Raw genomic sequence first — 27,965 nt, 5'->3', positions numbered from 1 at the left:
AAGGAGGAGACTTGGCTGTTTCCTCCATCCAGCACCACCTACGCTGCTGCCACCATGTATGGAAACAAAATAAAGCCACACTCCTCAGAACAGCTGACCAGAACCGCCATTTGGCGGACACAAGGAGGACCCCGGAGCCACAGTGCATTCCAGGTCAGAATGTTAGGCTCTCCTCCAAAGTCCTTAATAAAACCGTCTCCCGTTCAACTCAATTTGCCTGCTTCTATGAGAATTTGTCCCACTTTCTCCATTTCTCAAATCATACCAGTCACTTCTGTTTTGGCAGCCCTCATATTGGCAAATCCCTAAGGACCTGTGGGGAGGCATTCATTATCCTGAGAAAATATTTCCTGCTGACCTTTATCACATTATTTCTCCTCAAGCTTTAAAAAACATTTTTTTCTTTGCAGACAAAAAATTATAACAGAAGACAGGGGTATGATGCAACCAAGGATGCCACAATGCCTTAATTTTTATGTGTTTATTTTGATGGGCACTTTTGACCCTATTTAAGAGTCGACAGCAAAAGAGGTTAAAGAGAGGTGGATATTTTCATGAAACATCTCTGTATGGGTACATGTGATTCTGAATACAAAACTTCAAACCACAGGGATCCAAAAGAGCGCTTACAGTTTCGCTTTGCATTTAAACATTAATAATAATTACCAGATAGCCTTCATATTTTGTACACAAGGATGAACCCAAATGACATTAGTTCAGTTTAATTCAATTCAGTTTTATTTATATAGCACCAACTTACAACAACAGTTATTTCAACACACTTTATATTGTGAGACCAAACAAATGGAGTACACAAACATACAATTTTGCTCTTTGTATGTGTGTTTGTCATTGAGAGAGAGAGAGAATGTGAGTGTATTTGTATAAGTGTTTGTCATGAAACATACTTAAGAATGAGAGTGAGAGACTGCAACAACAACAACAATGCCCCCTCAAAAGCCAGAGGTTAACAGTGAAGACATGGGAAGCCCCAGCCGTCCGTGTCCCACCTAAGAAAACCCAAAACCCAAGGCCACACATGCCGATGACGATTGAGCGCTCAACTCAGAAGGGGGAAGAGAAAGGTCCCGGACAGAGCCGAGGGCAAGAATGCCAAGGGACTGCAGGCAGCGAGAAGCTGACCCCAGCACAAGCCAAGGACAGAGCCCCGTATGCTTCAGTATTAAGAACTAATGATGCTTAATAGTGAAACCTCTGAAAGGCAGAGTAGAGATCTTTACTGATGTAAATAATGTTACCTGACTGTAATGGAGTGGTGGACCTTGCAAATTAAGGTTATTTGTCCTAACACATGCATTTGGATACCTGTGTTTTGATCCATTTCTTGAAGAATGTACCAAATCCAAACTTGTGTAAAACTGCAAATAAAAATTTGTCTAACGAGACAACTGTGGTTTCTGATTTGTTGATTGTGGAGCAATGATCTATTGCATTAAATAGTCTATGTGTATTGTTTGCTAAGTGTCTACGCTTGATTAAACCTGTTCAATCACAATGCATTATGAGTGGAGTAATTTCACCTGCTCAGGTGAAATTAACTCCTAGAGGGTGATTTTTGGACTTCTGCTATTTGCATCAATGTGTGTCAGTGTGAAATAAACCAAGTCAAGGGTAAAATATAGGTGGTACCAGTGACCATCTTTCTGTTGGAATGAGGCAGCTAGCAGCCTGGTCCACCTTGCGTCATGAATCCACTTGCACCAGTCTTTCCTAGAGGAAAATGTTTTTCATCTGCATAAACAAGAAAAAAAGTATGAAATTTCTTGGCTCTTGTCTTGGATCATAAATCAACTCAATTTTATGCCTGTTTTAGAAACCTCTTTGAGACTGGGCTTCTTTTTCAAGATGTAATCCCATCTAATAGATGTTTTGATATTTTCTGCACATTTAGACCTTTAAGACTCTCGCCAGTGCCTTCCTCCAGGTGTCTTGATTTAATTTTTTTAAAGGAAAAAAACAAAATGAAAACAATTTACATGTCAGTGCCCATCTCTGCTCTTTCCTGTGAATCAGCAGCCAATCTCTAATGTTGCTTTTACTCAGTTTCCAAACCAAAATGTGTGCTAGTGTGCTCCAGCTTCCATGCCAGGACCTTGTAAAATTCAAACAAACATGGCCACCTGGCTCCAGTATGTACTACAGGAAAATTGTCAATCAAGCAGAATACATTTTTCCTTTACACAACTGCAGAAACCCTCAGTACTAACACCAGGGTCCTTGAGGAACATCTGTTTTTTTCTAGAGCGTGAATATAGCTTTTCCATACTAAATTGTCTAAACTACAACTGCAAAACAAACACCTTCACATGTATCCTCATCTTTTTTTAAACATTTTTTTATTTAATTGTTTTTTTAAAATTATTTCTAGATAAACGTCAGCCCCTTGCTCCTGAACACTGAGGTCATTTATTGGAATTACTGAAATAGAAGGCCCTTCTGAGGACCGACTGATATCCACCACGTACTGGACAACTGATACCTCAGCAGAGGTTATTTTGAGCTCAGAGTTACGCATTAAACTGCAAAAATAAATAAATTAATAGTCCAGCCTATGGAACCGAATCTGTTCCGATCGATTCATTTACCGAAGAGCAAAGAGCTGAAAAGTGTCTTCATTTCAAACTGATTACAGCAAATAAAGCTTTATTAACTATTTCGAGACCAACATTTTGAAGTTTACAGGGAAGTTAAAACTATGACAGCAAAAAAAAAGGCAAACTTTTTTCTTTTTTTAATGGTTTTTTTCCCTTCTCTTTTTTTCGAGAAATGTCGGTGACACGTTAAGTGACGCAAGGTTGCGCTCACTGGTCGTGCAGGTAATGTAAACAGGCTGCAGGGAAAGTGCAGCACAGGGGTGAGACGGACTTGACTCGGGGGCGAACAGCAGCAGAGACGCCCACACAGACTGGCGTTCCATAGACTGGAGGACACCGCGCTATAAAAATGTGAGTCAGTATTTCAGCGTCAGTGGGGATCCTTTAAAAGCCACAATGAAATAGACAGGAGCGTTAAGCAATGGAAAAAACTCCGCGACGGACATCGCTGCAGTGGAGTTTGTCGAAAGGAAACATGACTTCTAATGAAAACAGATCTTTTCTTCTGTTTCTGGATTTCTTTGGATTATCCTTATGAATCACAAAGATAAACCAGCTGGACTTATAAGATATCTAAACAACTGTAGAGTGGTAAGTAATTTCTTCCATTTAAATAATAATAATGATGATGAAGAAGAGGAGTAATAAAAAGAACCCAAATAAGTCTTTGTTCATTTTATATGTATTAATATTGCTTTGTTAATATCTGTATTTCTGGTTTCTTATTTAGTGAAAATGTGAACGTTTCTGAAAATATACAGATCAGTGTGGAAGTTCTCATAGATTTAACAAAGTGGTGAGAAGAAATTGTGTTGGACGTGTAATAGGGTGTGTTGTGGTGCAGAAAAGCAGCTTACTTGTTGTCTCTGGGCTATGTGGAAGTCTGAAACAGTAAGCAGGAGACAGCCCTAAAAATTAATATTTCTTTCTGGTAGAAACTGGATCCAGTAATTGTTTAATTAGTTTAAATTAGGGCAATTACTGTTACTGTTTAGACACCAAAAACGAGGTATAAGGATTCTCTGTGTTAAAATGTATGTGATTATGAAATGAAGCATCTTGAACAGTGAGCTGAATAATGCTCAGCTCTGATTTCCCCCAATATTTAGTCTTTTGTTTGTGTTGCTGGGAGTTCTGTTCTGTTTATCTATTTTTGACCTCCAAACTAAACCTACCACTTTGATTAACAAAGCACTGCAGCCCTGACAGCTGCCTCAGTAGCCTCTACTTGCTGTCTGTCATCCTCTGTCCTTTCATTGCTCAAGTGTGTTTGGACACCCACAAGGTGACCAGCTGTCAGGTTGGGTTCAAAAAGGAATATTTACAAATCAAAAAGAAGAAGAAGAAGAAGAACTTAAACATTTGTCATCTATTAAATATATGTATAAAAGATTGAAAAAAATGTTCCTGCCTATGATAAATAATTATAAGTACATTTATAAGACATTTGTGTGTCATACTACTATTAAAGTTCTCTCCTTTGCACTTCTTTCACATACGTCCACCTGAATCATACTCAGTTATAAAAGAAAAAGAGCCATATTTGTGGGGAACGCTTCACAAGAACAACAATAGATGTGAAAACAATAATTTCCTTCTTTTCTGTCTTGTAGTGTTTTTGAATCTTATAAATGTCAGCAGCCCTGAAATCTTAAAAGATGGCCCTTAAAGGATGTCAAGTAATGTTTGGTTTCTAGAGCAGCTTTAGTGCTTCTTGTCAGTGATTCTTTAGCCAGAGAAAGAGATGAACGCATTTCTTCTGAAAGCTATTGTCTCTTTTGGCGTTTTAACAATCTGCCAATATCTAATAGCCTACACTCTAAGGCCTGTGGCTAAAGGACCACCTGACCTGGCACTGTCCCCCTCTCAGTAAGATAAAACATATTTACGGTTGTAACCGTACTGCATTTTGTACCCCAGAGTTCAATCCTGTGTTTCAGTGCAGCCACCATGCCTCATTACAAGGCAGCCACGTCTCCCTGTTTATGCTTCGAGGCAGGAATTCTGTTCACAAATAAAACCATTAGTCTCATGTTCCCCCCACCTGGTTGGTTTTTGTGTCCTCCTGTGCCATCTCATTTAAATCAACAAATCTGGAAACACTATTGTAGATGTTTGGTTGGGTTGGGATTTTCTGCATTCATTTTTTCCAGGATATTTCCTGAACTTTTATTTGTATTTGTGTGAATAGTTATTACAGTTTTTGTTAAATCAACTCATCAATATCATTTTACACTGATCAACAGCAGCTTAAGAGTGCTTTATAAATAAATATGCCTTTTCTCTCTCCTGTAGCCTCGCCTAAATATGGACCTCACGACCTTCAGAGTTCAGAGATGTTAGCTTTGAGCCACTACAACTCCTCAGCCTCCCTGCTTCTCCCTCATGTGGCTAATGACAGTGGAGGGAAGGTGGAGGTCAGGGCTGCTGTTGAAGGGCTGTCACATCATGAAAACCTCACCTTTGAGGAGCCTACCGCTGGTGGAGCCTTCATTGTCATATTGTCCATGACGCTGGGCATCATCTCCAACATTGTGGCCCTCTTCATCCTGGTTAATGCTTACTCCCTTCAGCGCCGGCGCTCCAAAGCTACATTCCTTCTGTTTGCCACGTCACTGGTGATTACAGACTCTATTGGCCATGTGATTCCTGGTGCCCTGGTTCTCCGACTCTACCTCTCTGGAGCTGCAAGGCCTCAGTTTGTCAACTCCTCTGATGGGATGTGCCAGTTCCTCGGTGGCAGCATGGTGTTCTTCGGACTATGCCCTCTCTTCATGGGCTGTGCCATGGCTGCCGAGCGCTGCCTGGGTGTTACTAAACCACTGCTGCACTCATCTTTGGTCACAAAAACACGTGCAAAAATTTGTCTTTCTGTCATCTGGCTGGCAGCCTTAAGTGTGGCGTTGCTACCCTGCTTTCAGCTGGGTTCCTACACCTATCAAGAACCAGGGACCTGGTGTTTCATCAAAGTGCTCAGTGACACTAAGGAGGTGGATGTGGCATTTGTAGTATTGTTCTCTGGACTTGGGCTGACCTCGCTAGCTGTGGCGCTGGTTTGTAACACCATCAGTGGACTGACACTGGTCCTCGCCCGGCTCAGGAGGCAGCCCGGCTCCCATCACTCAGCCAAGTCCCACGACATAGAGATGGTGGTGCAGCTGGTTGGAATAATGGTCACCTCATGTATCTGTTGGAGCCCTCTGCTGGTGAGTGTCAGGAAGTACAAGGTTAAGAAAGAAAAGTCAGTAAGATGGTAGACTTCACCTGTTGTCTAAAAATAAAAAAAGAAAGAGCTCTTACGCATCAAATGTTCTCTCACACAGATGTTTCCACTTAGGTTGGCTGATTAGCGACACTCTGAGCATGCTTGTCTTCATGCCCATACTGTGCTTTATTAACTCTCGTCAGTTTTGTTGCAGCTGTTAGATCACAACAGCTTTACAGCTCTCTTACTCATTCTGGCAGTTCACCACAAGAGGATTTTTAGCCAGCATGTTTGAAAGCACCTATGTGGTGGTTATGCAGTATTTTTACTCCTCACATTTGTGGAGATTTTCAAGTTATGTCACATAGTGCAACTGTGAGATTAGGAGCAAACTGAGAATTCTGGTTAAAAGCTGTGAAGTTTAAAGTAATGTTTAAAGTCACACCGCATTAGCACAGAAAGGCTTTCAACTTTTTTTCCCCTTTGTCAGAATTCCCCATCCCCCCCCCAAAAAATGAGGTGATTTGAAATAAACAACAGGATCAGTGCTGACAAAGACAAATAACCCCAAAAAGTTGAGTCCAGATGAACAGAATCAACTTTTTGGGATTTCCTTACCTGGATGATTGATTATGCATCAAGACAAAGAAAAATATTTTTAAAAAGTAAATACATTTAGCAAATTGATTGCAAAAAGTAGAAATTATAACTCATCACTTCAACTCCCATTTATTTAAGTATAAAAAAATGAAATTACAGAAAGGTGAGATGAGCGTAAAACAATATGCAGTGAAAACAAATTTACTCAGAATAAATCAGCACAGGATGGTCCAGGTGACTGTGACCTCTCTGATTTTATAATCAGTTCTGAGTCCTGCGTGCATAAAGTGAAGGTTGAAAGAATCTCCTGTCCAAATGACCTTTGTGTCTGTAAAAACAAAACAAAACATTAAATTCTTATTAAACACATTTCTGAAGAGAACTGGATCACATTACACAGCTGGATCATTATGGGATCAAATGTCAGACAAGGAACAACAACTGCTAAATTAAAGAGTAAGTGCTCTTACTTCGTGTAAGTCAATCACATCACTTTGTTTAAAGATCAAGTTCAGTTAAGAAAACAAAAAAAAATGTGCAAACAGAGACTGAAACAAAAATTTGGTCAGAAAGAAGGAACGCATATTTAAAAAGTGCGTCACATGCATAATAACAGAGGGGGTTTGCACGCTATCAAGGGTTTGTATAAGATTAGCAGAAAATGAAAATGGGAAAGTATCTCTCAAGTTAGACCTGCCAACAAACTCTAGTTTACATCTCAAGGAACAGCAGCAGTCCAAGAATTCTTGCTCAAGCTTTCATGCAGCCACTCAAGTGAACTGTGCAGCAGTCCTCAAGGACAAAACAACACACACAGCTGGTATCTGGTTTGTATCATATTAACAAGCTTACAATATGTTTTTTAATTTGGCGAATTCAGTTTACTCAGATTGTCATTTTGCTTGACTGACTCACGTAAAGATTCAGCCAAATTCTCTTTTACTAAAGTGAAATTACTTCCATCGGTTGCTTACATCCTTCCATTTTCTTAACTGTTTATCCAAATTGGGGTTTTGTGTGGGGCTCGAGCCTATGCCACCTGACAGAAGTCAGGGTGCACCTCGGACAGGTCACCAGTCCATTACAGCTTCAAACTGGGCATGACAGGCACGGTGACACACCAGCTTTGTTATTTCTTGGTCAAAAATCAGCACATTGCTGATAGTTACATATCAGTAGCGTGCAAATGTATAGTAATGTAATGTAAGAAGGCACGGGTGTTACCTTTGTGCACAAAGATATATGAAGCAGAAAGTTTTTTTGTCTTATGATACCTGCATGTGTTCAGAGAATTTGTGCTATCATTATTAAATAAATGATAAATACAAGTGATCTCATGACATTGCTCTCCCTAAGATGATTGCATATTATAGATTACACTAATTAAAAGTATTGGTATCAAAGCTGAAGATTTTAATACTAGGTATTAGGCGCAATGCAGTCCAGCTACTCAGAAATAAAACTTTTACTCCTGCAGTCTCTACTTTCAAATATCAATAAGAGGTTAGTACGACTATAGCCAGACCTTATAAAGTAATGTCACTGTATCTATGACACTAAGGAGGGCAGGGCTGCATTCTATTTTTATAAAAATGTGTTTTGCTATTCTTTTGATATAATGTTTTTACTTTTTCATTTTAATAACTGCAGTTTTATGTTTCATGTCTGCAGATCTTTGGCCTGATGTCCGCAATTCACTCCTACACGGGAACCATTGGACAGAGCTTGTCATACTATGAAACCCTGATGGTGATGGGAGTGAGGCTGGCCACGTGGAACCAGATCCTCGACCCCTGGGTCTACATCCTGTTGCGCCGCACCGTACTCCGCAAAATCTACCTCATCGCTAAGTGCCAGGCAGGCCTGAGGGGTACTATTTTGGGCCGTTGGGAGCCGTCCTCTTTTCCTAGCTCAGAGAAGAATGATGTAGATCAAGTCTGATCTGAGAGAAAGGCTGACATAGTAATTTGTGGATATATTTTGTTACCAGGTCAGTGAGCATATGAAGAACTCAGCAAAGATCTTTATAAAGAAAGGCCAGCAGAAGAGCAGGATGTTTGAAAACACCTCCGTGGCTTTTAAACCTTCTCTAAAAAAAGTGCTTCTTGGATTTAATCATCATTTCTCTTTCTCACACCATCAAAGTTTACCCTGAGTTCATGGTCTTGACCTTATAAATGAAAGCTAGCTAATGCTATGATTTTGCACAAAATATACACTTTTCTACTGTTTACCTGCATTGAGTGAACATTCCTTGTTAATATACTTTCATAAGGAAACTCAAAGAGAACGATTTAGGCCACATACGGCTACAGTACTAACCACGCTTTGTCCGGAGAAGCTCAAAGTTTTGCAGGAGTGCCACTTATACAGGGACTACATACAGTATTGCATTGATTTATTTGTACTCAGTTCTATCTGCTTTTAAAGACATGAATTGCACAGTTGGCATGCCTTTATTGTATGGTTGCAAAAGGTTGCAAAAGAAATCAGTTGTACTGGTTTTAACAATCAGAGGGAGCACCGTACTAAACCCAGAAGTATTTAGAGCGTATTCTAATGCGAAGTATTCTGCTGAATGTATTTCATTAAGGAATGTTAATATTCAAATACTGTGGAGTTTATGTATGTTTATATGCTCTATGTGTGCTTATATATTTCTTTTTGTGAAATAAAGTAAGAGGTTATAACGTAATACTTGAATTATACACTCAGTTTCCTGAGTGTGTGTAAAGACTGAATGTAAATAAAAAACAATTCAATGTGATTTTATTCCAGAACTTTGTATTCATTTTTTTCACTAAGCTAGAAACAGAATCTTTTAGCTGTTAAAAAATGTTGTACTCTACTATCATACAGATGTCTGTGACATCAGTGTTTATTATTATTATTATTATTATTATTATTATTATTAGTTCACCTACAACCACAAAAAAGTCTTTATCGATGCCTTTTTATTTTGTCCTAGAAACGTCTCTAATTAGAAGATCTCGACTACTTGCTATTTCCAATTTGCTTCTTCATTATTAGGGATAATGTCAAATATTACTGCAAAATGTTAAATAAATGAATTTTGATATTTATTTAACCTCCCGTAATCATAATAGGTTTTGCCATCCAATTTTGGTGAGTGGACATGCCCTGTTTACCCTTTCTTATTTAAGCTCATCACAGGATCTGGACCGGTTATATTGTGGGGTACAGAGCAGGTAAAATAATGCAATCATGATCATGTTATTTGCAAGTTTGTTTTTTCATTTACCCATACAGTGATTAACAAAATTATTAGACCACATAAAACAAGAAAACACGAATATTTTCTGAATCTGTCAATAACTAAAAGTCATATTGATCTTTATTAGGGAAAAAAACACACTAAATTCATGTTGTAATACCTAAATTTGACCTGGCACACTGGACTTCGCTGAAAAGTCTGAAACCAATCCAGCATACTGTTCAACAACAAAAATAATAATAATTTTTTTTGTTCATGAGTCCGAGTAAATAACTGTAATTTGGCATTTCAATAAAAAAAAAAAAAAATTGTTTTATTTTATTTTAATTTTGTTTTTTTGTTTTTTTGTGGAATAGTAAATTTAAAAATTACATGGATAACCAAAATATTTTTATTTTTGCATAAAAATATCATTTTGATTAAAGAGCTTGTACAGATGGATTAACATTACAGAAATAATCTTTATGGAAATTACCAAATTTTAAAATATTAATTTAGGGCAGTTGAACCTTACATTGGATGGTGGTCTAATAATTTTGTTAAGCACTGTATGCAATGTAAGACACTGATACAAATTCTACTTCTTTTTGGTTTTTTGTGTATGCGTTTCTAAATTAAATACAGTTAAATTTATGTGCCTGAAATAAAATAAAATACTGACCTACATTAAAATGGATCTCAAACAACAGAATCATTTACAAGAACCATTTAGGTTAAGTTCAAACAGAAAAATTGGACCAAATATTTGTTTTTAAGTGTACTGGATCATCTTTCCAACCATTTTCTAAATCACTTTTCCAGCTTTGGGTTGCGGCGAGGGGCTGGAGCCTATGCAGCTGTCATAGAGCAAAAGGCACGGAAAAACCTGGAGTGATCGCAGTTGTATCAGATCATTTAAAACTAAAATATAATCAGCATCATAAATAGAAAAAATAGATTAAACAGTTTTTAACATATTTATTCCTATTTGTTCTCCAAAATATCACCAGCCGACATCATTGCATTATATCTTTGTTAACATGAAGTCAGGACCAAAGTCTAACCAGATTGCGTAATGCAAACTGGTGAAAGCTGACATATTACAAAAAGAGAAATAGCAATAGCAGAAGAATATGATGTGAAAAGGTTAGAGTAGTAACTGTGTGATGTAATGTTCCTCCATGGATATTTTCAGTGTTAGATGTGGACTTCAATCACACAGAAGAGAAAATGGATTCAAAAAAAGAGAGATGGTCTGAGTTTATGTAAAGAGGATTTACTTTAATAATATACAAATATTTACTTGGGATGATCAGGGGAGTGAATATCTATGAACATATACAACTGAGTTTGATGGCTATATTGAAAAAAAATTGACGTAGAGCAGTTAGTTGCAATAATTTTTGGTTTGTAACAGATAGAAGAGGCAAGGCCCAAGAGGCTGAGATCCCAGAGCCATAAGTAGACACTGAGATCATCATATTCCACTTAGAATGTTTTTCCTCAAATAGTTAGGTCTCAACAAATGGGTGGGTCAAGCTCCCAAAAACCCTCTACAATGAAATATAAACAGCAATGCATAATGAACTTCAAGAGAAGAAATACTGATGAACTAATGGATGACAGTCAAGCGATACCATAATGGAAAACTGGGAGACAGTGAAGGATTTGTGACAGAAGAAGTGGTATGCAGCTTTTCCACAGAGGATTATCTACCTCCTTCCCCTCTGCATTCTCCTCCTGTTGCCTTTGTCCAGTCCATCCTCTGTCCCTCCTCTGAGTATTCAAGATTCAAGGTTTTTATTGTCAATACAACAATATACACAATATACAGCATATCAACATGCCATTTCACCCCTCGCTAAATTTAAGTCAAATTAAAAAGATAAAAAGGTACTACTACTAACTATATATATGTACAATAAACAAAGACAGGACAAGAGACAATACAAAGTGGTCATGTGCAATTACAGTAAAGTGAGACTATTGTGCAGTAGGTATTGAATATCAGGTTCAAGTTATGCTCAGGATATTGTAGACAAGACAGGACGAAGACATGTGCAAATATACTATAATGTGACGTGTTCAATAACTATGTGACTGAGGTGTGCAAATAAGCATATTGTTCCAAGGATTTCTGGAATGTCCAACATGGAACGTGTCCAAACCATCACAACCTTCTTGTAAGTCGTCCTTTTTACTCTTGCATTTACTTTGCACTTATTTATTTATTCATTTATTCATTTATTCATTCATTCAGTTAGTTAGTTAGTTAGTTAGTTATGACATGACGCACACTCCGGTACACCAGGCGGCGGTATACACCTAAACACGGTAATGTGCGACCCGCCATTAAATTCGGAGAAGACGAAGCGAAACTTCACCGGGGTGACCGATCCTGCGCAGGCCTGGCTCATCTCAAACTAGCCTAACATCCTAAAGCTAACAACGTTAAGGGACCTACACCTGTTTGCTGGCCCGTTGAGAGAGGTGAGCTCTAAAGACATAATCGAAATTTAATGCCACGTTATTAGCACTGACATTCTGGCTGACTTCACCTAGCTTGCTAGCATCCAGTCGCTGTAAACATAGGCTAATTGGATGCCTTGACTTATGTAGATGGAATTATGGGACTAAGGGACCAGGTTTTTTTTTTAGTTATTATTATTATTATTATTATTATAAATGTATTTAGTTTGCTGTGAGCATTGTTATTGCATCCTAACCACATGTCTCAGCCTGCAGCGTAACAAGTGTACCGCTTAGTTAACGTTAGCATATACATGGATAATGTCAAATCATCTGCTGCTTTATTGTGGTTGTTATTACACAGCCAATTGTCTGCTAACTGTTGTAACAGTGGTGTATACTTGGGGGCGCACAGGTGGTAGCTTGGGTCCTGCGATCGTGACAGCATGGCGGCCACTGCAGCGCCAGTGTGGGACGAGCACCAGGCATACGAGGAGCTGCTGTACTGGGACAGCCTGATACAACAGGGACACCGCCTCCATCCGCATGATTTCGACAGGTACACGCACAGCATGCATGGTCCTGAATAAAAGATGCACGAAAGCTGGCATTTGCATAGTACACTCTGTACTTTTCATTAAAATACAGCAACAGGTTCTGTTCAAAGAAAAAAAAAAAACTAATGAAATAAACAAAACACAAACTATGAAGAATAATCTCTTGAAGACTGAAAAGTCTCTTTCAGACAGACAGCTCATGTTCAAGGAATTGATTCACTGCAAGCACAGAGTTCAATTAGGTTCACTCACATGTTGCCACGATTGGCCTGTGTTCACATTGTGCTTAAACATCTGACCGGAGTATGCTTCAGGTTTGTCTGTGCATCTCATTGCCTCTCTCACTTTCTTGAACACACACACTTTTTAAAGGCACAATATAGGGAGTTTCATGACTTTATGTATTTTGTTGTTTGTTTTGTTTGAGGTAAGTCTTCTCTTAAATGGCTTTTAGATCGGTCAAATAACAAAGCAATCAAGGCCGCTGTTGTTGAGGAAATATCTGAGTTTCATGTTTGGGCACAGTTTACACTCATCACATACTGGCACTTTGTGGACTTTGGGGGGTCAAACATACTCGAGCACTGTACGGAGTGTGCCTGGTGTGATTATTTACAGTTTACAGACCTGCATTTTACCTAGTTCTAAAATGTGAAAAATAAAAAAAGAATACAATTTTTAAAAAATAAATTTTTAATCTAAGGTTAGTTTGAGTCTGGGACACAGAGTTTTAGACTTTAAATTCTAGGCTCAGTCCCTCCAAATATGCCTCCTATAAAATTGTGAGAGGCGAGTAAACATCCCTCCCGTGCACGTAGGTATTGATTGAGTGTTTGGGATGTCACGCAAGGAGAATGAGGCACATTATGTGTCTATGATGCGGCACAGTTCGACTTGTCTGCTGGAACAAGTCTGCAGCCTTTGAACACCTCTGTCAGATAATGAGGAATAGATTTGTTTTCCAGTAACCTAAATGCTTGTTATTGTTGTGCTGAAAACAACCTTTATTGCTCTATGGAAAGAAATCAGATTGAAGCATTTTGTTGTTATTATCATTGAAGCATACTGAGTAGATCAACTGTTTAAAAATTTAAGAGCCAACACATTAATAAGAGTATGTTTCTTGGTCCTGTGAAATAAATTATGTCACTTGACACATCTCTTCTAACTTGAGCTCTGAAACTTTTCTTCATATGTTCTCAAATTCTTTTGTCTTGCAGATATGAGGAGTTGCGTTACTGGTACGACTGTCTGTGCTATGAAGAGGAGCTGAGACAGTACCATGACTACATTGCTGCTATCGAGCATATCGAGGATAAACGTTATCGTGAGGTTGGTTCTGTTTTGCCTGCTAAATAGATAACACTAGATAATCACAGGGTTTCTACTCCATTGTATTACAAACCCTGCAGCTTTCCATGTCTAAGTTTAGCAGAGGTTAACGATTAAATATTATTTAGTGTTGTCCTTCTGGTATTTCTATGATTATATACACACAACCTTTTCTTAATTCTAAAGTCTTTTTTAGTCGTGACAATATAACAGGAGAGTATTGTCTCATGAATATCTTGTGATGTTAAGTTACAGTATTAAACCCCCACTTTGGTCACAGTAGCCGCCAGGTCCAACAACTTCCCTGGTGGAAACCCTGAATTCACAGAACGTGTAGTATTTTTCCATCCCCATTTTGTTTCCCTTTGTTCTGCAAAAACATTGCTGTTCCTCTTGAAAGCTATCGCCTGTTTATTTTTCCTTTTTTTAAATCACAGACTTCCTATTACCGCTATTATTCTATTATTATACTTCTTCATATGTCTTCACTGGAACATATCAGCAGCAGTAAAACGTAGATTTTAAAAAATGGCTTTAATGAATCCTAACACTTACCTGTCATGAAATAATATTACAGTATGAAGTAATTATACATTTACTGCCATCTGCAGTGTGTTTCCTCCAGTATGAACTTTGTCTTTATTTATTTTTTTCTATTTAAGGAATCTGCAGCAACTCACACACAGGCGGGCCCATATGATCGCTACGTGTTGGCCAAACACTCTGAAGTGTACCCCTCAACAGAGGAGTTGGAGGCAGTACAGACAATCGTCTCCCATGTGGAGTGCGCTCTCAAGACTGTATCTGACCAGATGGATGCTCCAAAAGATGATGAAGCAAATACAGAAGCACAGAGGTAAGCGAAAATAGCCTGCAATGCTTTTAAAATAAATAAAAAGAACTGCTTTTCTTTTAATATAAATAATTTAATTGGTAATTTTTATTTTATTTTATTTTTTTTGCACCTCTCAACTGAAAGTGAGGACTCACAAGCGCGTGTGCTGCGTGGGGTTATGCGAGTTGGTTTGGTGGCTAAGGGACTCCTTCTGAAGGGGGACAAGAACGTGGAGCTGGTGCTGCTTTGTTCCAACAAGCCTACAGTTACTCTGCTGAAACAAGTGGCCGAGAAACTCTCTGCACAATTGGAGGTAGAAATGAGTTCCTGCAGCATACTTTAAAAACACATGTCATATATTTTGACTTGGATTATTTTAATCCGGGTTTAACCGTCTTAATTATTTGTTCTCTTTTTTTAATAGACTATTTCACCTGAGACATATACAGTCAGCCAGTGTCCAGGAGATGCAGCCATTGTTGTTACGAGCACCAAGGAGTCAGTTCTGACTCTTATTATCCACCTGACATCACCTCTTGTCAGGACAGTGCAAGAGAGTGAAACTGCTGAAGAAGAAGCAGAAGAAGAAGAAGGTGCGTATGTCGGCCCAGCCCTGATCTGTGTTGTCGGTATGCAGGCGCTGTACTGCTCCACTGATTTATTAATCTGCACTGACTGTTTGAAGTCAAACCAGTTGTCCCATCTCATTAAAACTCGGTGGAGCTTGTACAGTGACCGTGTCAGACTGATGCCAGTGAACATTGACTCTTTGCTCGCTCGAGAGTCCTTTTCGTCGTTTTTGTGGCAAACTGACGTATGCAGGACATTTCCTCTGTAGTCACTGATGCATCCTGCTCATGTTGTTAGTGACAGTGCCTCAGTCATTTAAAACAACAACAAAAAAAAACTTGTATATTCTTGTTGTTTTCATGTTTCAAGTGAAGGCTTTTTTAAGAATAACAAGTTCAAGCGCGCATGCATGATCCTTGATGCTGAACATGTGTTTGGAACTAGCTGCAGCAAAACTGATCAGCTGTTGCCTATCTTAGGATGATTTACATTATAAGGCAAAAAAAATGACATAAATCATTGTTCAGGTGACTATTTTGGTTGGTGTAGTGTTTGGAAGCTCCTGTGTTAATTAGCGTTAGCTGCATTTATCTGATAGTCTAAAGTTTATTTGAATTTCAGGGGGAGCCTCAGACTGAGAACCATATCAGTCACAGTGCAGTTTTAGTCCATTTTAATACACTATACACTGGGACTGCACATTTAAAAATCCTGCAATATTAGTAATAAAACTATTAGAATAGATAATTATTGGAGCTGTTACATCCTGGAGGATTATTAATGCCTAATCATTGTTGGATCAACCCATATTTACTCTGTTTTAAGAAAACAATCATTTTAGGCAAAGGTGTAATTTAAGGTCAAGGTTTGGACAAATTAAATGTGCAATTTAATATTTTTAAAACTTTAAGATGTGTTTGTTAAATGCCACAGTGATTAAAATCCTTGCTAATATCATGCACCCCTGATGAAAATGCATATTATCAACTTAAATTCAGTCAACTCCACTCAACTCAACATAGTCCAAGCAGAGTTGTACATAGTATATTGTCCAAATATGATTATCAGCCTTGTTAAGTGAGCAGATATTTATTTCCAAAAACATATTTACTGTTGCATATTTACAGTGGCAGAGATTGATCTTGTTGATCTTTCACATCAATTCTAGGGGTAATAAATACTAACAAAAAATCCTGGCATAGGCTACTGCACAAATTATTTGTCTTTAACATCAGCATTGGCATAGATTATCAGCCGGTGTATCCCTAGCTGTATAATGTAGAACAAATGAGCTAAAACTTGTCCAAAGCTGGTATTTTTTTTGTTTGTTTGTTTTGTTGTTGTTGAGGTTGTTTTATTTTTTTAATATAGCCAGTCTGTCATAAAGCCTTTTTTTAGGCCACTTTTTTTCTGAGAGATTCATCAGTTTTGCTGCAGTGTAGGGCAGACGTAAAGCTTCTTAAATGCTTGTGATTTACAACTGATTACCTTTTAGTTTGTCAAGTTTTTTAGGAACGCTGGACCTTTGACCAACTGGACACACTGTCTCAGGAGGGGGGAGAAGCAACAAACCCAATCCCAGTGGCTCAGGGGAGGGGGTATTTGATGTAGTGCAGTGCATATATTTTAATGCTGTGCAATGTTATGAATAAATACTACAGCTGTTTCTGACAGTCTTCTTATTTCCACATACACTTGTGGAAAAGATAATTGGGATCTCTTTTAGCAGACCTTTATGGTTGCTGGGACAAAGCGTGTCTTTGTTAAACCCCCTTTCCCTGCTGCTGGTTGTTTGCTGGTTTTTGTTTGCTACTCCCTGAGCTGCAAGACAGAGCCAACCCCCTTGGTCAAACTGTACCTTTTCTTCTTACCCCACCTCGTCAATAGAAACGCGAACAGTCAACGATCCGCCGGACGTTCTGGACAGGCAGAAATGCCTAACTGCCTTGGCGTCTCTCCGCCACGCCAAGTGGTTCCAGGTTTGCATTCACGTCCTTACTTGTACATCAGGTTGAACTGTTTTCCTTGAGTGATCTTTTATTTTCTGTCCATTTAGAGGACCGTAACAGTTTTTGCTCTCAGTTTTTGTTCATATTGTTAATGATCTTTATAAAATATCGAAATTAATGCTCATCTATACCAGTGACAGAAGTGGATAAATCATTGGTATCGACATGAGTACATACCTTGAGACTGAGCTCTCTCGATTTCAACCTCAAAGGTCATAAATGGCTAACATAGCTTGAATAAGTTTTACCTACTGTTGATTTGGAGAAGGCTCAGTACTTATTTTACTTATTGTTTGGGTTGTTTTGTTTTTGTTTGTTTGAAATCTCAGAAAGGATTCCATCACAGACAGAAGCTCTGCTAACTGAATGGGCTTTGTTTCTGCCTCCAGGCAAAAGTTAACACCCTGAATTCTGCCGTCGTTGTGATCCGAATCATGAGGGACTTGTGTAACCGCGTTCCCACCTGGACGCCACTCTCAGGATGGGTGAGGAAACTCTTGGTGCATCTATTCCGACAGCAGCAAAGCGGAGATTTGTGTTTAAGTCATTTTAGCTGCTTTCATCCTGAAGTGTCGGTTTTGTCTTGTTGTCTCCACATAGCCACTTGAACTGCTAGTGGAGAAGGCTATTGGTACATCTGAGAGATCGCTGGGAGCGGGCGAGGCCCTCCGCAGGGTTTTAGAGTGCGTAGCCTCCGGAATACTTATGGAAGGTGTGATTTTATTTGAGTTGTGAAACTTGCATGAAAGTTTATACACTGAGCTGACATTCATGCACCAGTTGAATGGCATTTGTGCACAGATGGCCCTGGGATTAAAGATCCTTGTGAAAAGGAAGCTGTTGATGCCATAGACTATTTGACTAGGCAGCAGTGTGAAGACATCACACAGAGTGCTCAGGTAAGGTGAGCCTGTAGAAGCACCCACACACACACACGTACACCTTTATAATTAAATCAACAAATTGGTGCATAACTTCGATGTTTTTCTTAGTTTGCCTTGAGGCTGTGTGCATTTGGACAGATGCACAAAGTGTTGGGGATGGACTCTAAACCTCTGAGGTCACGCAAATTGCTGGGAGCAAATTACAGAGATGGCATGGGTAGGCTATTATTCTTTTTATTTTTTTTCCTGTATTTGAAAAATCAACACCACTTCCATTAAATCTCCTTCTTCTTTTTTTTCTTTTTTAAAATAACTGTAGCCCAGATACCACCTGTTGGACAACTGAACCTGCCAGCTAAGAGACCTTTCACAGACGTGGACACAGGAGAAGAAGAGACACACCTCAACAGCAAACAGAGAAAGTTTCTCAAGTTCCAGAAGCGCTTTCAGAAGAAATCCTGTGAGTAATGAATGTCAGAGGGCTGAATATTGACAAATTATTCACTGTAACACAAAAAATACTGATGTAAAATCCCTTTGATCTTTAACTGTATGACAAAACAGACCTGGTATTGTGGAATAAATATTCTGTATGTTTACATACATGAACATGCTTTTCTTTTGGCCATAATATTTCATTCTGATTTTCCCAATCATTATAACTGCTATTAAAAGTTATATTTACTTTTTTAAATCTTCTGGTGTCCTTGGACAGAATATTTAAGTCGCATAAGCTGAGTAGTGCTGGGAAAATGACAACTTTGTGAGCCCTACGCTAATGTGACATTTGTCTTTTACTCTTTATGCTCACTTCTGTAGCCTTATTTTTCTGTGTGTTCTTCCCAAAATGAATCTGTTTGCTCATTTTGTTTTTTCCTTATAGTCACCGATGATCTTACCATGAATGCCGTGATGCGTCTGAACCAGTACAGACCTGGCCTAGAGTACAGACTTACATCTCAGACTGGCCCAGTTCACGAGCCGGTCTTTAGAATGGCTGTCGATCTAAATGGAAAGACATACGAGGCAACGGGGCCTTCCAAACGTGCCGCTAAGCTTAATGTAGCCACAAAGGTAATGGTGTTTGTTATCTACACAAGCTGACTTTTATTATAAAAACTCATTACTATGTTCTTCTTGGTTACTTTTTGGCTGCCCTGATCGACTAGTTGCTGTTTATTGATTGGTTCCATAAATTTTGCAAATTGATTGTTTGTTTAAGTGCAGCCTAACTTGTAAGTTTGAAAATTTGTAAAGTCAAACTGGGCAAAGAAATCGATTTTGTTTTATGTGTCTTATAATATTTTGACTTTCATGTTTCACAGGTACTGCAAGATCTCGGTCTTCCCACAAGTTCTGAATCTAAGTCAGAGCCCAGTAGTGAAAATGAAGGAAGCCAGGAATCAGTTAAAGCTGCTGCACCGACCTCTTCTACAACTGAAGATGTATGTCGTTGAGCTCTCTTTGGACTCCATATTTACAAATGCATCCTAAAAGTTCCCACAGAGAGAAAAACTTGTGCATTTCACCACTGTTTTTCTTATGTATGCTATGAACAGACTGGTCAGGGTCCAATCTTAACAAAAAATGGCAAGAACCCTGTGATGGAGCTGAACGAGAAGCGCCGCAGCCTGAAATACGAGCTGTCAGCAGAGACGGGTGGCTCCCATGAAAAGTGCTTTGTCATGGAGGTGAGTCAGCAGTGTTGTATACGGCAAACAGAAATCAGGTGTAAAGTGAGCACTGCACTGTATAGCAGCTTTGATGTCTTGCGCTTTGTAAAAGGCAACTGTAGAGCCAAGTAAAGATTTCTGTATTTGTGTTTAATCCGTTAAAGCGATTCTAGTATTTTAAGCCCCATGTGGGTGGGATTATTACAAAAAGAAGAACACAGGTTGACAGGATTCTTCCCAAAATTAACAGCATATGGTCTGTAATAGATGTTTAAACTCGGCAGGATAAACCCAAACTAATAAACATCCATAAATCAGAGGATACATTAGAGTTACTTTAATGAGCTGTTAGGCTGTGCGGGTGTGACAGGCGATTGATGGCTCTACACTCACTAAAATGCTAATGTTATACTATGCTACACGTGTGGAGGTTCAGCAGAACACTGTAGCTATGTTTTTGCACTGCTGCTCAAAAGAATAGACACGGCATGCACAACACACATTCTCCATCTCCTCTTCCAGCAGGAGTCACTCTCTGTCTATAAATGCTGTGACATGCTTCATGCTTCATAAAGTCCTAAAATCTTTTCTCTTCATTTCTGTCTCACAGGTGGAAGTTGATGGGCAGAAGTTCAAAGGAAGAGGCTCCAACAAGAAGGAAGCAAAGGCCTACGCTGCCCTCGCTGCTTTAGAGAAGCTGTTCCCAGATGACAGTGGAGTTTCAAATAACAGAAATCCCTCAAAGAAGAAGGTCACCTACACTGACATGGTAATGTATCCAACTGGTGAGCTTTAAAATGCACAATTCAAGTAATTTAACTATTAGGCTGTTTCAAAATGACATTTTTCTCACGTTTTCTTTTTGACAGCACATCCCAGGATTCGGCACCATCCGCGGCATCCCTTCAGACTCAGGGTCCCGTGGCTGGGGTCCCCACAGAGGGGGTCGGGGCAGAGGTCGAGGCAAGCAGTTTCCAGCAGGACCCAGCTATAATAAGAGTAAAAAGCTTTACACTATTTATGAGTCAATTTAATCAACGTAGGAAACCTTTAAACCTGTAAATAGAGTTTGCACTAAATGCTGCTTTCTTTCCTTTGTTTTAAAAGCCAACTACAGTTATGAGAGCAGCACTGGCACAGGCTATCGTAAGTATCTGAATGTCTGTTAGCTTTATGCACTCTGGGTTTATGTTAGGATGTGTGTGTGTATTTGGTTTTACGTGTTTTTTGTGATGTACACTTTTTTAAAATAAGGCTTAAATGTCATGCAGAAGCTTTGCTGACCCGTTGAAAGGCATAAGTTATATGTGATGGATATATGTGATGATGCATGCAATAACAAGGCTAAAAGACCTTTTTTTTTTAAAAAAGAAAAAATATGTTTACCAAAATTTAAAACTTCTAGGTAAACATTCAAAGATGGATTTCATTTATTTATCCTTGTCCCAAAAAGTTGATTCTGTTCTTCTGGGTGTAGCTTTTTCAGTTGGAGAAATGTTTCAGCACTAATCCAAGTGACTTCTTCAGTCTCAGCTCACTGCAGCTTTCCAACCCAGTACGTTTGCATAATGACTGAAACTAGCACCACTGGTGAAAAATGGGCTGGAGGTCAGTTTCTTGATCATTAATATGCAAATTGACATGACCATTGATCAGCAAACATGGAGGAGTGATAATTGGTCAATGGCCATTCACAGAGAGTTGGGGATTGGCTGCAGTCACAGTGTTGTAAGATGGTGCCCTTTGGCCCCCCTGCTTGATTCAGAAGTCTTTCCCTTTTCATGTAAATGGCCTCCTTGACTCCCCGCTCAAACCAGTGTTCCTCCCTGCCCAGGATATGTACATCCTCATCACTGAAAGAGTGTCCACTACCTGTAGGTGTGAATAGACCTGTGGGTTGTTTGGTTTCCCCAGTGTATAAATCATGGCAATGGCTTAACAGCGTACGCTAAATTACTGTGGTTGTGCCGGGGGACCCGATACTTGGGGTGGACCAATTTCTGCCAGAGCATGTTTTGGGGGTTGAAAGCCACAGAGATGAGGTCTCAGCCGTTCCGATACTTCTGACACATAAGGGATCACTAAAGGTTTTCACTTAGGTAACAGTCGTTCTTCTTCTCTTCTGGATTGCCTGGAGCTTTCTTTAGGTGCCCTCCCACCTTTGACAAATGTCCAGCTGGGATAACGACTTTCACTCAGGGCTTTCTTCGTATGATGTTTTTCTGCTTCCCTGCTACGCTATGTCCAGATGAACAGGATCAGCTTTTTGGGATTCCCTTACCTGGATGATTGAGCATGCATCAAGATATTTTTCTTTATGTGTGTGGTGGGGTTTTGTTTGTTTGTTTCTTTTTTAAACTTGAACATGTGTGAACTGTCTTGGTTCTATGATTTAATGAGGTGCAAATAGATCAACAGTCACCTGTAGTTGTTGTCAGTTGCAGCTCTAAGATCGTGTCTTTTAAGAAAATAGCACTTACCTCTCATTTACCTCTCATTTCTCTTATCCTACAGATAAATTATATGGCAATAATGGAGCCACTGCCACAGCCAAAGGTACTGGCCCCACCACCTCAGCCTACGGCACCTTTTACCCCGAGAGCACCACGATCACGTACTCATCCCCACCCGTCTCCAGCTCCAACACCAGCACCACGAAGGAAGAAAGCTACCAGTCGATGCCGCCTCCTGCTGATCAGGAGAGTCCATACAGCTATGGCTACGGAGATGAGAAGAGGAAGATGCTGACCCAAGGTGGAGACTACTCTATGTACAGCACTGCTTACCCCAGCTCTGTCACCGGGGGACAGAGTTATAATAATTATGGCAAGTTCCATTTGTATTTCTTACAGTAACTTCCCTCTTCTATTTCTTTATATTTAATCTTGATTTTTACATATAAATGATCTGGGGTTATAAATCTTTTTTCACAGGCTGGGGAAACCAGTCGTCCTGGGGGAATCAGGGGTACAGCATGTACCAGGGATTTGGAGGACACACCCAGGGCTCATACTCTGGATACGGCGACATGAATTACTGATCATAACATCACTGGTGCTTTTTATTATGCTTACATGACTCCTTTTTTCCTCATGTCTTGGCTGCTCCAAGCAAAGCTATAAGGAAGAATAGGCCTGTTTCCCAGCTCTGAGCTCCTGCAGATGCAGACGCATTTCCTCAAGGTGGGATTTTAGCAGTTCAGAGTTCCTCTGTGATGGCGGAGGGGGAGGGGAAAAAGTGCAGGGAAGCATGTCAGCGTAATGAATTATGCAGTCTTTCTCACCTTGATGATTAGGAATCATCCTGAGGCACTTCTCTTAAAAAGAAATGCTGGTGTTTTCTCTGAAACTGGAATTCTGCTGATCTTGTTTGATACTCTTCACCTCAGTTGTCAGTTCTTTTGACAAACCAGTAAACCAGTTTTGAGTTACGTTTCTTTTATCTGCACCCTTCATCACGTCAATGTTGACATGAGTGTTACGTTGGGTTGTTTTGTCTTTTTTTAAAATGTAGTGTACTGGTTCTGTATCAGTATAATTTTTTTATGTAAAGCTGCTTGTTGTTTTAAACTGAAGTCCTTTCTGTCTCATAAAAATGCTCTAATCCTTGTACAAATAAATATTTTATTTTGGAGCTGAGTTTCTGACCATCAGTTTCATAATTACAGACATTGCAGAGATCTTGTTAATGTGATTGTTGACATTTTAAGAGCTTCATCTTATTCAAGCTCTGACATGTGACAGCTGTGTTCAGAGAAGTGTCGCTATTGACATAATTGTGAATGTGAAGCTGTTCAGAATTGGGAAACGTAACCTTCGTCTTTGATGAGACACATGAAACGATGTTTTTCACAGCAGTGTTTTTGAGTTTGTTCCGCAAAGTGCTGCAAATGATTTGTGCATGCACAAAGTTATTTGCAAATTTAAAGCACATTTTGCAAGCTTGATCCAATATTAGCCTTCCCAGTGAAATTTGATAAAGATTAAAGGAGTGGACAAGTGGAAGCTCCAGAGATGAGGGTTTGCTGATTGTGTCAGCAAAAAAAAACTGAAGAACAGCAAATTATAGTAGCAGTAACACTCATCTTCTGTTTTTGTTTTGGCAAATGAATATCACTCAAAAACAAGTTTAGGGAATTGAGCTCTGTGACCGCACTAAAAGGAGAACGGCATACTTTTTTTTTGCATTAGCATTGTGAACTGTGACACCTCTGGGTGCAACAATTCCAGTAATGTCGTTCAGCAGTTTTTCTTGATATACGCTTCACATACTTTAACTGGGCTTCTGTAAAGTTCTTTGAATGTGTTATTTACAGCACTGTAAAAAAGTCTTCAACCCCTTTTTTGTTGGATATTTGTAAGACTTGCGTGTTTCAGATCAAGCAAATTCAAGATAAGCTCAGTTTTGTGATGATCGTCATGTATTACAGGAAAAAGACTCAAACCAAAATGAATTAACTGGGATTAACCACATTTTTTGGAAAGCATTGTTAGTCAGTGTTTTCAGTTGTTATGCAAATGTAGTGTTTGTAAAGTGGGGAAAGCTGCTGTCAGCTGAAACTGGTGTCATTTGAATGGGTGATCAAACATTTCAAGCAGTGAAAATGCAACGTCCAGATGAAGAGAATCAACTTTCTTTGGTTCATGTTTAATGCTGCAAGACTACATTCAGCAAGACCACAAATTTGACCCATTATTTTACTGAACTTAGTGCTTTACGTGTTATTTTGATGTTATTCAAAAAGAAGGAAGCAAAAGACGGAAAGAAAACAAGCAAAACAGGAAAATCAGTGAATAATATTGAAGTGGAAAACGTGGAGTCTGGACACTAGCTATATTAAACACAATAGATCACATGTGGCCCTTATGACCTTCTAGTCAGTGTCTGAGTAATGATCATGCCTCTCCAGCGTGTCCCGGGGCTGGTCCTCCTGCATCCTCTCCTCCAGGATTGCTGATAAAAGGCGAGGGGGGACGATCACTCTGAGGGTGGAGAGTGTCCCAACAGATCCCATCAGCCGTGAGTGTTTTGTCTTTGACAACATTATCTCTGCACATTGACACCTATTCTTTACACATGAGCTGCCCCCCCCACCATCAATCAGGCAGCACTTCACACTGTTGTTGTGGCGTCTCTGTTGAGGGTCTTTTCATCTGTTTAATTATGTAGACGTTTGACCTTTGTCTCACACACACACGGTTTCTTTGATTGGTTTCTATTTACTCCAGCTGAGGTATGTCAGCTTTAGGCTGCAGCCAATCACAAATCACCTTTAGGAGTACAAAAAACATAACTGAGGGACTTGTTGTTTAGCGTAGTGGGAGGCAGAGAGAGAGAGAGCGAAGCTTAGAGTCACATGGTAGGTTGTGGTTTGCTTTACTGTTTCATGTTCCTTTTTTTGCTTTCGCAGGTGCTGACTTTCATTTCTGTGGCGTTACATCTTGTGACTGAGCCGAGTTTAAATTTGCCGTTAACTTAAATTCCAATGCTTTGTTTGTCTTTGAAGATGGCAGTCACTATTTTATCCATCTTGATTGCTGCCATCCCTGTGGCCTACTGCTATCCAACTGCCTTCCAAAACCTGGAGGAAAGTCGCAGTGAGTATTACGCCACACTGACTTTCATGAGCTTACTTTCCTTCTAACAATCAGAGGTACTAATATTGTTTTCCTCTTACAGGCAACAGAACCTCCATTAAGTTTCTGGCTGTGGGCGACTGGGGTGGCGTGCCTTATCCCCCCTACATCACTGCTGTGCAGAAGGCCACAGCTCAAGAAATGAGTAAAATAGCAGACCAGATGGGAGCTGATTTTGTTCTTGCTCTGGGTGATAACTTCTACTACAAAGGTGTGAACACTGTGGATTCTCCTCGGTTTAAGGTGAGTAGAATAAATGTGGTGTTAAAAACAACACTTTATTTTATAACTGTGTATTGAAAGCAGTAATCATATTTTCTTTCTTCCTATCAGGAAACTTTTGAATCTGTGTACACTGCAAAGTCCCTCCAAGTCCCTTGGTATGTGATCGCTGGCAATCACGACCACGCAGGGAATGTCAAAGCCCAGATCGAGTACAGCAGCAGATCTAACAGATGGTAAGGGGCAGAATATAAAGTTTGGATGTTTCAAAGTTTTAAGCTTTTAGGAACTACTTAGTTAAGCTTTGATGCCTCTTCATTACCTTTGATAGGAAATTCCCCTCTTACTACTATGAGCTGAACTTCCGCATTCCCAACACCGGGAAGACTCTGACCATCATCATGCTTGACACTGTGATGCTTTGCGGTAACTCTGACGACAATTCGGACAAGAAGCCAAGTGGACCCCTGAATGAATTGGATGCCAATCGACAGCTGGCTTGGCTGCAAGAGAGACTGGCTCTGTCCAAGGCGGACTTCCTGTTGGTGGCAGGCCACTACCCTGTTTGGTCTGTGTCCGAGCACGGCCCCACCAAGTGTCTGGTGCAAAGCCTCCGACCACTGCTCATCAAATACAAGGCCACTGCTTACCTCTGCGGCCATGACCACAACTTGCAGGTTGGTTCAGGAAGGCTATTTTTAACATTTGATATAAATCTGCATAGCTACTCTTAGAGCTGCAATGGCTTTTCCTCTTCTTTCTCCCACAGTACCTCGAAGAGTCTGATATAGGCTATGTGGTGAGCGGTGCTGGAAACTTCCTGGATCCTGACACGCGCCACTGGCACCATGTTCCCAAAGGTTCTCTGAAGTTTTTCACTGGCAAGGCTTCAACACTGGGAGGATTCATCCATGCAGAAGTGACAAAGGACAAGATGACCGTGACTTTCTACCAGGCTAAAGGCACTTCTCTCTATCGCACAGTTCTCTCGCAAAGAGATCTTGAATAGACTGATGAGCAGGAACCGCTATATACGGTGTAATCTGCAGCGTAAGTGTGAAATCAAGTAATGAGTCTTGATCTTGGTTGTTTTAAAAAAATCTTTGGCATTAACTTTAAAGCATTTTTAAAAGAATCATATGGTTTTAAATGTGACTTTATGCTACTGTAAAATAAATAGTGCCTTTAAGGCACATTAAGGAATGTCCCTTGTCAGCTTGTGATTGCAGTCTTGTGACTTGTGGCTGCAGGTCCCAGATGTTGTCTTTTCTCTTTACTTGATAAAAGGAACTCCATCTGTCCTGAACTTTTGGAAATGTGGTTGCGGTGCTTGAATTTCTTACTCTGCAAGTGCATCTGAATTTATGATTTTCAACACAAATGAGAAATTAGAGAAGGCATTGAATGATTTGGGGGCTTACACTGATGTCTGATACCTGTCAGGTCTTTAATTCAATACCAAGAGTTAGGAAATGTACACATTTTATTCTGCATAAGAAAGCATTATATCAATATCAATGCATTGGTGGGGTATGCACCAAAAGAAAGGCACTTTTTTTTGCAAATAAAAGACATATTGTGACGAATTTAGAGTTGATTTATTCATCTGTTACATGTGTGCCACAAACAGCACTTCATCACATGGAGGAGATTTAATACTGATGAGGCTGGCTGTTGCTGAAGGACAGGAGAGGTCAAGACTTTCGCAGGGTGAGCTCTTTTGTCTGTGACAGAGAACCACCTGGCCTCAGCAGAGGATCAGGCTGGACGACAGCAGATTGGCAGTGACTGTGATCTGGATAAATTCAGCCAGCCAATGACAGGAAGGAAGCAGAGACTGACAACAGGCTGGTTTTTATTTTTTCTCCCTTCATCTGCTGATATATTAAAAAAAATTCAAAAATCTGTTTCATATAAAAAAGTTATGACAATCTTACATTTTTATTCTCCATTGTCAAAATATGTTCACCCATCGCTTTCAGAAAAAACAACAGCCAAGGACTATAATTTCTTCTACATGATGTAATGCCACAAGAATTTTTACCTTAAGCATGGCCTTGCCTTAACTACACCGAGGCTATTACAGGGCCGGTGAGTGTTATCCTGATCCAATTGGGATGAGTTAAAGTCCACTAGTGTCATGC

The 27,965-nt window shown here is 39.6% G+C and overlaps 3 protein-coding genes across 6 annotated transcripts; all 3 read left to right on the top strand.

Moving 5' to 3' along the window:
- Window positions 1–2,784: 2,784 nt before the first annotated feature.
- Window positions 2,785–9,192, top strand: ptger1a (prostaglandin E receptor 1a (subtype EP1)). 2 transcript variants are annotated; one of them, XM_013276661.3, is made up of 4 exons: window positions 2,785–3,206; window positions 4,911–5,821; window positions 8,092–8,290; window positions 8,411–9,192. In XM_013276661.3, the coding sequence occupies exons 2-4, from the start codon at window positions 4,952–4,954 to the stop codon at window positions 8,416–8,418; spliced, it is 1,077 nt and encodes a 358-aa protein (XP_013132115.1). In that variant the 5' UTR covers window positions 2,785–3,206; window positions 4,911–4,951; the 3' UTR covers window positions 8,419–9,192. The 2 variants fall into 2 exon arrangements, with proteins under 2 accessions (XP_013132115.1, XP_005458630.1); XM_005458573.4 differs by having other exon boundaries at window positions 2,791–3,206; window positions 8,092–9,192.
- Window positions 9,193–11,974: 2,782 nt separating this feature from the next.
- Window positions 11,975–23,601, top strand: LOC100694805 (interleukin enhancer-binding factor 3). The gene is made up of 20 exons (XM_005458572.3): window positions 11,975–12,124; window positions 12,519–12,662; window positions 13,881–13,992; window positions 14,655–14,848; window positions 14,972–15,140; window positions 15,252–15,420; window positions 17,285–17,376; window positions 17,796–17,891; window positions 18,007–18,118; window positions 18,208–18,305; window positions 18,399–18,507; window positions 18,610–18,750; window positions 19,174–19,364; window positions 19,616–19,735; window positions 19,850–19,981; window positions 20,574–20,732; window positions 20,833–20,962; window positions 21,071–21,109; window positions 22,478–22,789; window positions 22,897–23,601. Exons 2-20 carry the CDS (start codon window positions 12,550–12,552, stop codon window positions 23,001–23,003), a joined length of 2,595 nt encoding a protein of 864 aa, XP_005458629.1. The 5' UTR covers window positions 11,975–12,124; window positions 12,519–12,549; the 3' UTR covers window positions 23,004–23,601.
- A 1,235-nt stretch (window positions 23,602–24,836) lies between these two features.
- acp5a (acid phosphatase 5a, tartrate resistant) lies at window positions 24,837–27,407 on the top strand. Of its 3 annotated transcripts, none has more exons than XM_003453754.5 (6): window positions 24,837–24,982; window positions 25,470–25,560; window positions 25,643–25,842; window positions 25,933–26,057; window positions 26,153–26,498; window positions 26,591–27,407. In XM_003453754.5, exons 2-6 carry the CDS (start codon window positions 25,470–25,472, stop codon window positions 26,828–26,830), a joined length of 1,002 nt encoding a protein of 333 aa, XP_003453802.1. In that variant the 5' UTR covers window positions 24,837–24,982; the 3' UTR covers window positions 26,831–27,407. The 3 variants fall into 3 exon arrangements, with proteins under 3 accessions (XP_003453802.1, XP_005458627.1, XP_013132145.1); XM_005458570.4 differs by lacking the exon at window positions 24,837–24,982 and adding an exon at window positions 25,259–25,322; XM_013276691.3 differs by lacking the exon at window positions 24,837–24,982 and having other exon boundaries at window positions 25,361–25,560.
- Window positions 27,408–27,965: the final 558 nt, after the last annotated feature.

The sequence above is a fragment of the Oreochromis niloticus genome, linkage group LG6, assembly GCF_001858045.2.
Source record: "Oreochromis niloticus isolate F11D_XX linkage group LG6, O_niloticus_UMD_NMBU, whole genome shotgun sequence".
Classification (NCBI taxonomy): domain Eukaryota; kingdom Metazoa; phylum Chordata; class Actinopteri; order Cichliformes; family Cichlidae; genus Oreochromis; species Oreochromis niloticus.
Note: the sequence above shows the minus strand (reverse complement) of the source record. Positions and strands in the feature narration are given on the sequence as shown.